Source organism: Pocillopora damicornis, chromosome 14 (assembly GCF_964200805.1).
Source record: "Pocillopora damicornis chromosome 14, jaPocDami1.2, whole genome shotgun sequence".
Lineage (NCBI taxonomy): Eukaryota > Metazoa > Cnidaria > Anthozoa > Scleractinia > Pocilloporidae > Pocillopora > Pocillopora damicornis.
In genome coordinates, this window is record NC_142683.1 from 1,157,896 (window position 1) to 1,170,000 (window position 12,105).

General features: G+C 35.7%; 2 protein-coding genes across 2 annotated transcripts in view; one reads left to right on the top strand and one right to left on the bottom strand.

Moving 5' to 3' along the window:
* The first annotated feature begins 436 nt into the window (after nucleotides 1-436).
* On the top strand, nucleotides 437-9,436 carry LOC113671495 (carboxy-terminal domain RNA polymerase II polypeptide A small phosphatase 1). The gene is made up of 8 exons (XM_027187707.2): nucleotides 437-610; nucleotides 958-1,142; nucleotides 3,022-3,120; nucleotides 3,812-3,868; nucleotides 4,012-4,104; nucleotides 5,546-5,644; nucleotides 5,939-6,025; nucleotides 6,439-9,436. Exons 1-8 carry the CDS (start codon nucleotides 532-534, stop codon nucleotides 6,607-6,609), a joined length of 870 nt encoding a protein of 289 aa, XP_027043508.2. The 5' UTR covers nucleotides 437-531; the 3' UTR covers nucleotides 6,610-9,436.
* A 781-nt stretch (nucleotides 9,437-10,217) lies between these two features.
* The window catches only part of LOC113671542 (proliferation-associated protein 2G4), an 8,999-nt gene continuing 7,111 nt past the window's right edge, over nucleotides 10,218-12,105 (bottom strand). Inside the window, exons 10-14 of the mRNA XM_027187762.2 lie at nucleotides 11,994-12,088; nucleotides 11,597-11,654; nucleotides 11,329-11,398; nucleotides 10,646-10,699; nucleotides 10,218-10,506 (exon numbers count right to left, since the gene is read on the bottom strand). Of these exons, the coding sequence (XP_027043563.2) occupies nucleotides 10,441-10,506; nucleotides 10,646-10,699; nucleotides 11,329-11,398; nucleotides 11,597-11,654; nucleotides 11,994-12,088 (343 nt within the window). The 3' untranslated portion in view covers nucleotides 10,218-10,440. The remainder of the gene's footprint in view (nucleotides 10,507-10,645; nucleotides 10,700-11,328; nucleotides 11,399-11,596; nucleotides 11,655-11,993; nucleotides 12,089-12,105) is intronic.

Consider the following 12,105-nt stretch of genomic DNA (forward strand, 5'->3'; position numbering starts at 1 on the left):
ATGGCTGATGCACGTCGCTGCACTCTTCAGTGTGTGGAACTCGTGTGCAGAACGTTTTCATGGGTTTTGGAGTTATATTGGACGCTACCTTGACAGCTTGAATTATTCATTTGAAATCCAAGGTACCCATTGAATATTGTTTAAAAAAAAAATTTCTCGTTAAAGTCGTTAAACACAACGTATTTCGCGTGAATTTTACTTTCCGCGGTATCAGTCCTGTTATGTCAACAACCATTTTGATTTTGCTTGTTATTTTACTTTGTTTGGTTAAAGGAGTTCTTGCCAGCTGGTTTTAAATTTCAAAGTGATCAATTGAGTAAGAGTTCAAATTATGCTAAATATCAGGATAGGCGGTCCAATCAAAAGTATGCATTGTGCATTCTATGTCAATCAAAGCCTCCTCGGTATATGACAGCCCATAATTTTCTAACTGTTCAACAGAAGGCAAATAGAAGATTTGGATGAAAACAAATGAGCAGTCATTGTGCTTTACAGAAGGAAAGTTTGGGCTCTGTTTAAAAAGCGTTGTCGATGGACAGCACGTCCATTATAACGCAAGTTAACAAGGACGATGAGTCGGCAGAAGTGAGCCCCTACACACAAAACAAACGTGAGTACGCTTTTACGACTTCCATATTGCTCACTTTGCTTCGATACAAGTACGCAGTTACCGGCGCGAATTTTGCATCACAAGGTTTTGTTAGCGTGGTAAGCTTAACTTCACTTATAGAGAATAGTCCGAAACTATCTCTTTTCGAGCTCTCTTACTTCAAGTTGCGACAAAAGTCTCTCTTTGTGGTCAATCAAGTCAGTGAAAATCGTTACTCTAGCTTTTGATTTTATCAATTGAATTAGTTGTTGGCTTGCAAATGACGTTTAGCATTTTGTCAACCTCGATTTCACCATCTGAGCATGATTGTTCACTCTGCTCAACTTTGTATTTCTCTTCTTCTGCAGTACCTTCTTCAGTCACCAAAAAGCCAAGGAATCGGAACATTTTTTCCTCATTTTTTTGCTGTTTTGGCGCCCAGTCTGCTGCTGCTGCCGGAGGTCCATACAGAACTGCTGTCACCCACACGAATCACAACCACAATCACAATGAAAACTCGCTTAGTATCTCCACTGAAGAAAAAGAGCCAAAGGTTAGCATTTCTAAATAGAGATCGATACTCTTGTTTTACACATCTATCGTGCAGGTGTTCGCTTCAAGTTATCCACACAACGTTTAATTTGAAAGCGATCTCCGATCCCATTTCCGTAGGTGCTTGTGCATACTAGCAAATGTCGTTCTTCGAGCAATTCAAGGGTATAAATTCGTATCTTCGGATCATTGCGTAACAGCAACCCCTTTTTCCTTCTTTTATTCCGTCACTTGCGAGACTTCGCTTTGCAATAGAGCTGTTTGGTAGGTGTATTTTTTGCCATTTTGGTGTGAATTTAATATCCGAATTAATAAGATTCTCAAGGGCTCCGTCATGTTGACATTCCAACTTGTCTGTTTCGTTGAAGGAACGTGCGTTTTGAAATTCAAAAGGCTTCTCTGTGCGTTCTTTTCTACCGCGCGCTTGCTTTCCTTTAATCTTCTCCTCTAAAGGTATTTAAACGTTGCTAAATACTAGAATTAGGCGAAAAGAGACAAAATGTCGGGTTCACTCTTGAAGTACTCTTAATATAATAGCACGATCATGGCCGTTGTCTTTCGGTATACTTATTTGTGTTTGACGTAAACTCTTAGAATTAATTTCTTCTCCAGTATAGCACCTATTTCGACCTAACTGCGGAATCGGTTTCGTAGGGGAAATAGTGCTTGATAAATCTTACAATGGATACGACGTGCTCCTTTTTTTGTGGCCACGAACAAGGAACATTCCGTACTTTTACTGTTTGCATGAATTCCGCAAAATAGAAGATGTGCGTGCACGGAAAACGAACTCGATTGACGCAAATTTCCAAAAGATAACAAATTAAAGATTTTAAGTGCCCTCCTTTGCTTTACTAAACACAGAAGTCTTCCTTTAACTCCAGATCGGATGGGATAAGTTAGTATAAGAACTTGAAACTATTTCCTGTAAAAAGAAATAGTTGAGCTTTTTACCAAAAAGAAGGAAGACCTGTGTAAATTCAGTGCTAAATTAACGAGTCTTTTATGAAGCAAAGAAACATCTTTGCTCTTGATTTTGCTCCTGTTTCATGTACATTTTGTTGTGATCAATATTTGATGAGAATCCATAGCAGATAGACAGTCGTTAATTGTATTGTATAATTTTCAGTGTTGATTTAATTTGCGCTTTGGAAAATGTGTACAGATCCAGCTATTAATTTTTAACTTTTAGAAGGGCCGTTTTTGCATAGGAAAGGCATATTCATGACACTGTTTATGCCTCATTTAGGAGAATAAATTTGTAGCCAGGGTTAAGTTGTAAAATCTGAACAAGCTGCACTGTATTTGTCTTTGTTGTTTTGGCACAGGGACTTGTATGAAATATTGTTATTGTAACCCTACCATTTTTGCAAGAATTTTGCTTTCCATTCTGCCCTTGATTTTTAGATGGAGACTTAAAATATTTCATGTTTGGTTTCTTTGACAACCTTTCAAGATTCCCAAGATTTCAATAAACCCTGAGGGAGTCATTTAAAATTGCCCAATTACATGTACGAGTGAGATTTTTGGACTTTGAACCACCAGTATTTCTTACCAAAACTGCCTTTGTCTATATTTCATGATGTGATTGATGGTCATACTCATTAATAAGTTATTTTAAAGTTAAGTTTTTGTCATGTTTGAGTACATGTTTGTCTTATGAAGGTATGTTTAGATATTGACTCACGTAAATGAATTTCTAATTCCTTGTCGCTTATTTGAATTGAAAATGGTACCATTTGTCAATTAGGACAAACTCGAGATACTTATGATATAGATCCGGTTTTATATTTACATGGAGGTTTCAACGAAAAGTCCTCAAAGCTTTATGTGATTGTAATAAAAATTGTTTATTCTTTTTCTGTTATTTCCTTCTTCAGCCCTGTAAATATCTACTTCCTGCTGTCAGACATCAGGATATGCACAAAAAATGTATTGTAATAGACTTGGATGAAACACTGGTTCACAGTTCATTTAAGGTAAATATTTACTAAATTTATCAGGCTGTTCAGGGTCATCAACAACAAATGAAAAGAGAGGAGAAAAATTAAAAGCAAGAAGGGAATATTATAGATGTATTGCCAAGAAATAGCTTTTGAATTTAGGTGGATAATTCTGCTTAGTGGCTAGACAATTCTCCCTTCTCTGATGCGTACTAAACACCCTGGAAATTGAAGATTTATGATTTTTTTAAAAAATATCTTTATTATTACAGGGTTTTTTTTAAATTGAGGAGATTAATGCTAAATTGACAGGTTGGAAATATAAGTTATTGATGGGCAAATCTGTCGGTAATAAATATTAGCCTTTAATCAAAGGTGTCTTAGAGAGTATAACGCCAAATTCATGTTTAATTTGTTTTTACAAGTAAGTTGTTATTGGGTACCATATATGAAGTTATATAAACTTTTAGCTAGCAGTTTGGAGAAAGTTCACCCTCAAATGAAAGAAACACATTTGCAAACATATTCCAATTTCGGTAAAAGCAAAATTTGGAATATTACATCATTTCACATTAACTTATAGCCTGTATGGAAGTGAGAATAGAGCATTTATTTCCTCATAGTTTACAAACAGGGACAACATAAAATTTTTTATAAAGTTTATACTTAAAAAAATTTGCAGTATTTAAATCTCTAATGCTTGGTTTTTTTTTATTGTTCATATAAGCCTGTCCATAATGCAGATTTCATTGTTCCTGTGGAGATTGATGGCACAATTCATCAGGTTTGTCAAATCCTTGTTTTTCTTTTACAATTTTTTCAAAGTTGTGTTAAAGCATAGAAGCCCATCCCAAGGATATTTGTTGCCTAAAAGAACTTTTTTGAACTAAGTTTTTTAACTAGTGTAAATTTGCAATATGTTCACAGGTCTATGTATTAAAGAGGCCTCATGTTGACGAGTTTCTTCGCAGAGTTGGGGAGTTGTTTGAATGTGTTCTTTTTACCGCTAGCTTAGCAAAGGTGAGACAAAAGAATACGTATCATTGAATTTTTACTCCATCCATTTTACATCTGAGATCTTTAAATCAATTCTCACTGTCTACACATACCAGGGCCTAAAATTAAAAAATTCCTTTATCCCCTTTTGGTACCAAAGTGACAGAAAATTGGCCGCTAGCAGTAAATTTGTTGTGGCTAATTTAAAAGCTGCATCTGTATAAACCTGTAGAGACAACTGATGTGATTCTGCAAAAATGTGTAAAAAATGCAGTAACTTTTTGCAATGAGCTGGTACTAAAAAGAACAAACTGCAATCGTGAAGGCAGAATGTGTTTCAAGAGATGGAGATGTTTGATGTCAACTTAACCCTTCAACTCCTATGAGTGACCAAGACAGAATTTCTCCTTACGACATCAATACAAAATCAAGAAGACAAGAGATGGGAACCAAGAAAAGTATCAATAAGGGAGTTATAAGTTGATCCAATACCAAATTCTCAGAAGTCACATCAGAAGACTTGTATAGCAGACAGTTGGGAGATGTACTAATGACGTCTTGGGAGTTAAAGGGTTAAACCAAATTTTGCATTTTTTTTTTTTTTTTTGTCAAAACAGAAGTAAAACTAGACAATATGAGGTAGTTTTGAACTTGGCTCATCTCATTTTTGGTTTAACCCTTTAACTCTCATGAGTGACTAGGACAGAATTTCTCCTTACAATATCAACACAGAATCAAGTAGACAAGTAAGAAGAATGAAGAAAAAATACTCAATTAGGGAACTACAAGTTGATCCAATACCAAATTCTCCAAATTGAAATCAAGTATTTTATGCCAGATAGTAGGGAGAGTTACCAATGAGATCTTGGGAGTTTAAGGGTGAAAACATACAAAAATATAGTCCATGAGGTGATGACTAGACCAGACTTTTCACTTGCCTGCAAGAAAATGTTACTCGCATTGATGTCTGTATAGGTTGCCACCTTACACCCTACATATCATATTATTTAAGTGGGAAGAATTTGGTGTTAAATCAAGCAACATCTCCTTTTTTCATCTGTTTCTTTCTTCTCATCCTGTTAATGCTTGTTGTTGAGATAAACTCCATTTTGGTCACTCCTTGGAGTGAAAGGGTAAATGTCAAAGTTGTCGTGTGGCGACTTAAAGTTGCGAGATTGTTCCTTAAAGTAAAATATTAATTGTAAGGGTTGATCACCTATGTATAACGGTTTGTTTGCCCTTTCTCTGTTAAGATCTCAACAAAGATTCTCCTCAACTTTCTGCCGTACATTTCTTATTTTACTTGTTCTGAGAATTTGGTGTTTCATCAAGTGGTATCTCCAAGAAGACATTTGTGTCTATGTTCTTCACCTGCCTGTGTGGTAGTGTACTTATATCGTAAGGGGAAATTACACCCTATTTGCTTCTGGATGTTCAAGGGTTAACACGTTGTGTGCTTTTGTAGTATGCTGACCCAGTTGCCGACTTGCTGGACAAGTATGGATCATTTCGAGCCAGGCTCTTTAGAGAGTCTTGTGTGTTTCATAGAGGAAATTATGTGAAGGTAGGCCTGTTAGAAATTCCACTTTCATGTTGTTCTCCATATTTTAATGTTCTTACCCAACACAAAATATTGATAAAGGGAATAAGTATCGCAAGAAATGGCGGTGCTGCATAGGTGAAGGATATAACAAGATAATTTGGTTTAATAATTTGGCCACTGTAAAGAGATTCTAAAGCTGAAATTTTATGTGAATAAAGGGTTAATGCTCAAAACGTAAGCTTTACTTCAGTGTTTAAAATAAATCAACTCCCTCTTTTTTATGACTAATGTTTTGTGGATTTGTTGTTTACACAGGATCTTAGTAAACTAGGAAGGGATTTAAAAAAGGTCCTAATTGTGGATAATTCACCAGCATCATACAGTTTTCATCCTGAAAATGCAGTAAGTGTTGATGTTTTTGGCAATTCATAACTTGTTTCAATGCTGTGACATCAGTATGCATATTCTCCACTGTTCTCCATGAATTTCTGCTGGAGCTGAGGAGGAGAATTTGTTTAATAATCAAGAGCCTCTTTAGTCTGTGATCATTTCTGTTATTCTTATGACTGTAAAGTGTGATTCAGGGGTGATATTGTGAGGAGAAATTAGATGTTAGTCACTCTCAGGAGTGGAAGGGTGAAAAAAAATCATCTGTTGCCCTGTTATGTATTTTCTAACCAAGCAACTTACTAAAGAAAGGTGTTTGATCACTTTTTACAAGATATTCATAAAAACATTGTGTAGTTTTGTGAAAGAATAATTACTTTTAATAAATGTTCAACTGTTTAAACTGATTGTCTTATTGCTATTCCCAGATTCCAGTTGCGTCTTGGTTTGACGACTTTTCAGACATGGAGCTTTTGGAATTAATTCCCTTCCTTGAATCAATAAATGAAGCTGACGATGTCTGTGCATATTTGAGAAATGCAAATATGAACACCCTAAAAGGGAGATGTAATTCCTTGGAACTCAACACCACTAGCTGAATTTCAAGTACTCCTCAGATTTTTAATTAAAGAATTTAACATTTTTGTTTTTGTTTTAATGCCACTACATATGAAAAAGTTCTGAAATTTCTTATTGTGTCAAATAATTTAGTTACACAGATTTATGTCATTCTCCCAACTTCTTCTAATTTGGGCAGAAGGTATTGAGTTCTTCTTGTTTCCAAAGCTTCAGTTACATATGTTTGGTGAAACAGATGCCAAAAAGACTTCAACAAACAACATCGTAGGTTCAGTACAATCTTAGGAAGGTGATGTTGACCAAAGCACTGAGATCTGTGTTGCTTACCTGAAGGATTACTGCTTTGATGACAAGATTGACAAAAAAGAAGTTTTTAACCCCTAAAGATTTCTCAGGTTTTATTTCTTGTTTTGTAGAAATTGTTGTTTTATAAAAATTTGGATTATTTTTATCATTACATTTGTAAGGGTATTTGGTCTTTCAAAACTTATCAGTCGAAAACTTAAGTAAATTTTAATGACAAACATTTCAGTAGTAAGAATTGTGTGACTTTGAAGACGTACTGGAAGGATTGTGAATGGCTTTTAAATGCCCTTGAAAATTTCCTCTTCAGTCATTAATTTGTTGTAACAAGGAGATGTAATGAAGAGCCATTCACTGTATTGGTTTTTGCAACATATTATTGAAATGCTAAACCATGCCATCTTACATTTTATACGTAGATCACAATACTCTAAGAACCCAGGAAACATTTTTGTTTGAATGCAGGTGTTATTAATTTTTTTAATCAATTTTGAACCAAGACATTGATTTTGTTTGTTACTTGAAATGAAGTGTATATAGAGGCTACAGTTTCTTCAATTTAAAAAAATTTAGCAGATTGAAATTCAAATCTTCAAACACATTCTAAACACTATATTTTTGCTTGTCTGATAATTTGAGCTTACTGATGATAATGGTTGAGTGCTAGTTTTCAAAGTTAGGGGTTATAATCTATTCTATACATAGAAAGTGTTTATCTTTGCACATGAAGAAGACATAATGTATTATATGATTGCTAGTTTGATGTGAAACAAGTTTGTACGTCTACTAATTTTTAAATGTAGGTTTATATACTTCTTTAACATCTAATTTTGTACCTATTGAAGTTCATGCTAATGATGGTATTTTTGTTACAGTATAGCATTCTCAGGGATCATTAGTATGCAAAGCATTTCTAGTTTAAAGAAAATCTCAAAGGGAATTTCTCTAGTGTGATATTTTGTATTGTAGATTAAAATTTAAGTGCAGAAATCTTTATATATATATATATATTCTTCAGTTTTGCTAGCCGATTTTTCCTGTTTTTCTAGTCAAGATGAAGTAGAGGTTAAATAGAAACCTTTAACTTCTTAGTATTAGGTTTATGTTAAGTGGAGAACCATAGTGGAGGCTCTGAAGTGTTACCTGGGAACCAGAGAATTGTAAAAGATATGGTTGTTCATTTTGGAAAGATAAAAAACAAATGATGATTCATTTGTCTCAAAATTCAGTCACCATCAAGAGTAGATGGTGATCTTATGATGCTATGTTACAAGTCTCCCTCAGGCAGAAGGGCCTAATGAAGACTAGCTACATAGCAGTTGGAGTGTCGCAATCTTCAGGATTTCATTGATATGTCATGGTTTTTGCTTTAACATGCCTAATTGCTTTCTCTTGTGCTAGACGTATGAGGAAGGCTCTTGGGCTGTTATGTCATGTCAAACATAACACTGTGAGTAAAGCAATTTTTGCTTAGGTTTTGCATTGAAACCAATTTTGACAACACAGGATGCTATGTTTATGTAATTAGGTGATAAATAGCAATATTATTTTCTTAGTTGTTTGTCAGTGCCTTTTTGCAAGCTTTCTGTATTTCAAAGTTTGTTGGTCATTCTAACCAATCAATGTAATGTTAGATATGTATGCAAGTGGTTAGGCTTGAAGGCCCTTGTTTATGTCTTGGCAACAAAGCTTTTGCTATGCAGTGCTTCCAACACGTGTAACTGTATAGATGCCAAAGTGAAACCAGTTTGTATTCGCATTTTGTGGGCACAAAATGTCTGGGAACTTAAGCACAGACATTTTTGAGATGCAGATGGCAAGTGGATGGATGATGTGACTACTGTTACTTTTGGTGCAAAGCCCTTGTTTTCATGGTTTTTCTTTAAGACTTGTCATATGCTTAAGGGAAAAGAACTTTCATCCACCATCAGTCCTCTACATCTCAGAAATGGCTATACCTCAAGCTCTGTTCATATCATAACAACAGCAATGACAAATTTTCTTGAAAATTTCCACGTGTTTGTTCAGGTCATATTGTACAAGATTGCGGCTCACTTCACTGCAATTTCCTCTTTCCTCAATACAACTTGTAAAGAATTACATTAACCCTTTAAACCCTAAGATTGACTAGCATCTAATTTCTCCCCACAAAATCATCCCTGGGTCATCCATTAAGGTCATGAGAATATAGGAAATGATCACCAACAAAAGACGTCTATGATCGGTAATCAAATTCTCCTTGTCAGCACCTTAGGAAATGTACAAAGGACAGTATGGAGAATATGCATACTGATGTTAGGGTGTAAGGGGTTAATGACAGCTTAAAAAGAGTTTTCAAGGTTTTCACTTTTCCCTGCAAGCAGGGCGAGTTTGGGTCAAATTTATGATACAAATCAATTAAGAATGATGTTTGTCTGTGTACTGTATATTTTTATACTACTCAAAACTACAGAATATTATTTTTGAAAAGCTGTAGTACAATTAGAAAATAAAAGGGAGTGATCTTTGTAATGTACTGATAGCCACAATAAAAGTGTAATTCAAGCTTCTTGTCATGGTTTAATTTATATGTATAGTCATCACCAAAGGGGTTCAAGGTAGAGGAGGGGGGGAGGGGGGGGGGGAAAACAAAGGAAGATTAAAGTGATAGGGAGTGGTCAGATGAGTCCTGTGCAGTACTGTGTCTTTGAAGGTCACAACAAAGAGCCTTTGCCTATCAGTGATGGATGTGGAGGCACAGTGGCCTCATGGTTAGTGTGCTCAACTCTGGATCAGGTGGTCTGGGTTTGAGCCCCGGCTGTGGTCATTGTGTTGTGTTCTTAGGCAAGACACTTTACTCTCAAAGTGCTTCTCTTCACCCAGGTGTACAAATGGGTACCAGCAAATGTGCTAGGGGTAACCCTGCAATGGACTGGCATCCCATCCAGGGGGGAGTAGCAGCACTCCTAGCTGCTTCATGCTAAGAAAACCGGAGTTAAGCACTGGCCCCATGGGCCACTTGGGCCCATATAAAGGCTTTACTTTTTATCAGTGATGGATAGGATATTTTGATCTCTCAAAGCTTCTTCCACTAAATGGTAACAGCATGTATATGTATGCCCTCTTTCAAACCTGTTGGGGAAGGAGGCCCCTTGATGGGCTGGCATCCTGTTAAAATGGTAGTACTTCGCCCCTAGCTTGTGTACAACCAACCCCCAATACTTTGAGAACAGCTTGTGATTGCTTCATATGACATAAAGACAAAAAAAAAAACGATTAAAGGGAATTTTTGGAGTGAAATATCTGTTAATAGACCTAACAAAGATGATGGTCCACCACACACTAGTTCTCTTCAGCAAGAAAAAAATGGTAATTTTATTCAACACTTGTTCTCTAAGTGTAGACATTCAATATGCAACTTGACAGACTCTTGGACCAGAATAACATTTTCTGCACTTTAGAAACACTTCCACTTGACTTAGAGGATCATGTTCAGCAATGCAACATGGCTGAAAACCAGACAGGAAAAGTTTACATAACAGGGTACACGTACAACAAACAGTCACTGTTTAGTCACCAGCATCTCCACCATTCTTTGTTTCCGCTACCACTGCATTGGATGCCTTAGTTGAAGCCTGCACAAAGAATAGACAAAAAAGCCAATCTGTGATTAAGCATAAAAAAACTGATGAAATGTGATGAACACAGAGCTGTCAAGGGAAATTTCAGTACATAATGTCATCATGCAAAAGAGCTATAAAAGTGTTTACTTGCCTTCTTTTTTTTCTTCTTTTGAGTTTTCCTGCTTGCTGATGTTGCAAGTATGTCCTGGGAAGTAAAAAAAAAAAAAAGAAAGAATTTATGACAAAACCATTGAATACATCATGTTCTTTTTTCTCTCTTAACCCTTTACACCCTAACACCAGTATGCATATTCTCCACACTGCTCTTTATACATTTCCTAAGGTGCTGACAGGGAGAATTTGTTTGCCAATCAAAAGGTTCCTTCCCAGGTGAACATTTCCTTTTTTACTCATGACCTTAGTGTGTGATTCGGGGGTGATATTATTGGGAGAATTTAGATGCTTGTCACTCTTAGGGTTTAAAGAGTTAAACATTCATGAAATTCAAACCAGACAAACTTCAAAAATTCAAAATGAGTCATTCATAATATAGAGGACTCTCTCATTGAAAAACCATATCTCGTATGCAATTCTCCCTACTGCACACCCTGCAATTCTCATGATAATAGTATGGAGAAATTGTATTTGATCAAGTAATAACCCCCTAATTGTTACTTTTCTTTGCTGTAATCACTTGTCTTAATATAGTAGTAATATTGTGTAGAGAAATTCTGTCACTCAAAAACTGTGAAATTCTGTCATGGTCAAACTCACACAAAAACAACAAAAATATTCAAATCATTTTGATGCAGAGCCTCCTGGAGATTACCTCACCTTAATCTCTTGGTCTTTTATTGAGTACTCTGATTGTATTACTTCTGGGTCAAAAGGTCCCTGCGTAATCCTAGGGAGAAAAAAAAAATGTTTCGGTAGCTGTAACAGCATGGGTGTGATTCCTGATAAGCCTGAATTTTTTTCCAGCTTGCTTAAATTGCAGCTTGCCTGCAGGGATCATGGCTTTATATGATTTTCAAGTAACTAGTCGAGTGAAATTTATTTCATCACAAATTGTACATGGAGATATATGGAAGCTATTTCTTACCTGATTGGTCCATTAGGCATGATTAAAAGTGTGAATTTGAACTGGGCTACATATTCTCCTGGAATAAAAGATAAAAAGCAGCAGGTTGTGAGAGAAAAACTGATGTAAAGGGAAGGGGAGGAAGGGGTGAAGATGGTGAGAATGGGGGGGGGGGGAAGGTGAGGAGGGTTCAACTTCATATTTTAATATGTCGCGAGGAATAATATGAAAAAATTAGGTGTCAAAATAAATTAGAGTTATCTATGAAAAAGGAATCACACTCAATATTGGTGTCTCAATATGGGATAAAAATAATTAAGAATAAATGTCATCTATAAGCAAATTTTTGTCTAAAAAAATATTTCTCTCTGAGCTCTGAACACGACTGGGACATTGACATTCTGTCTTCTCTACTGACCTTCTTTCTCCCATAGGACATTAAACGGTTCTAGAAGTTGATGCTTGCAACATTCTACGACACCCATTTTTGCTTTTTTCTCATCTTCAAAAGCTCTGTAAAATAGAGTGCA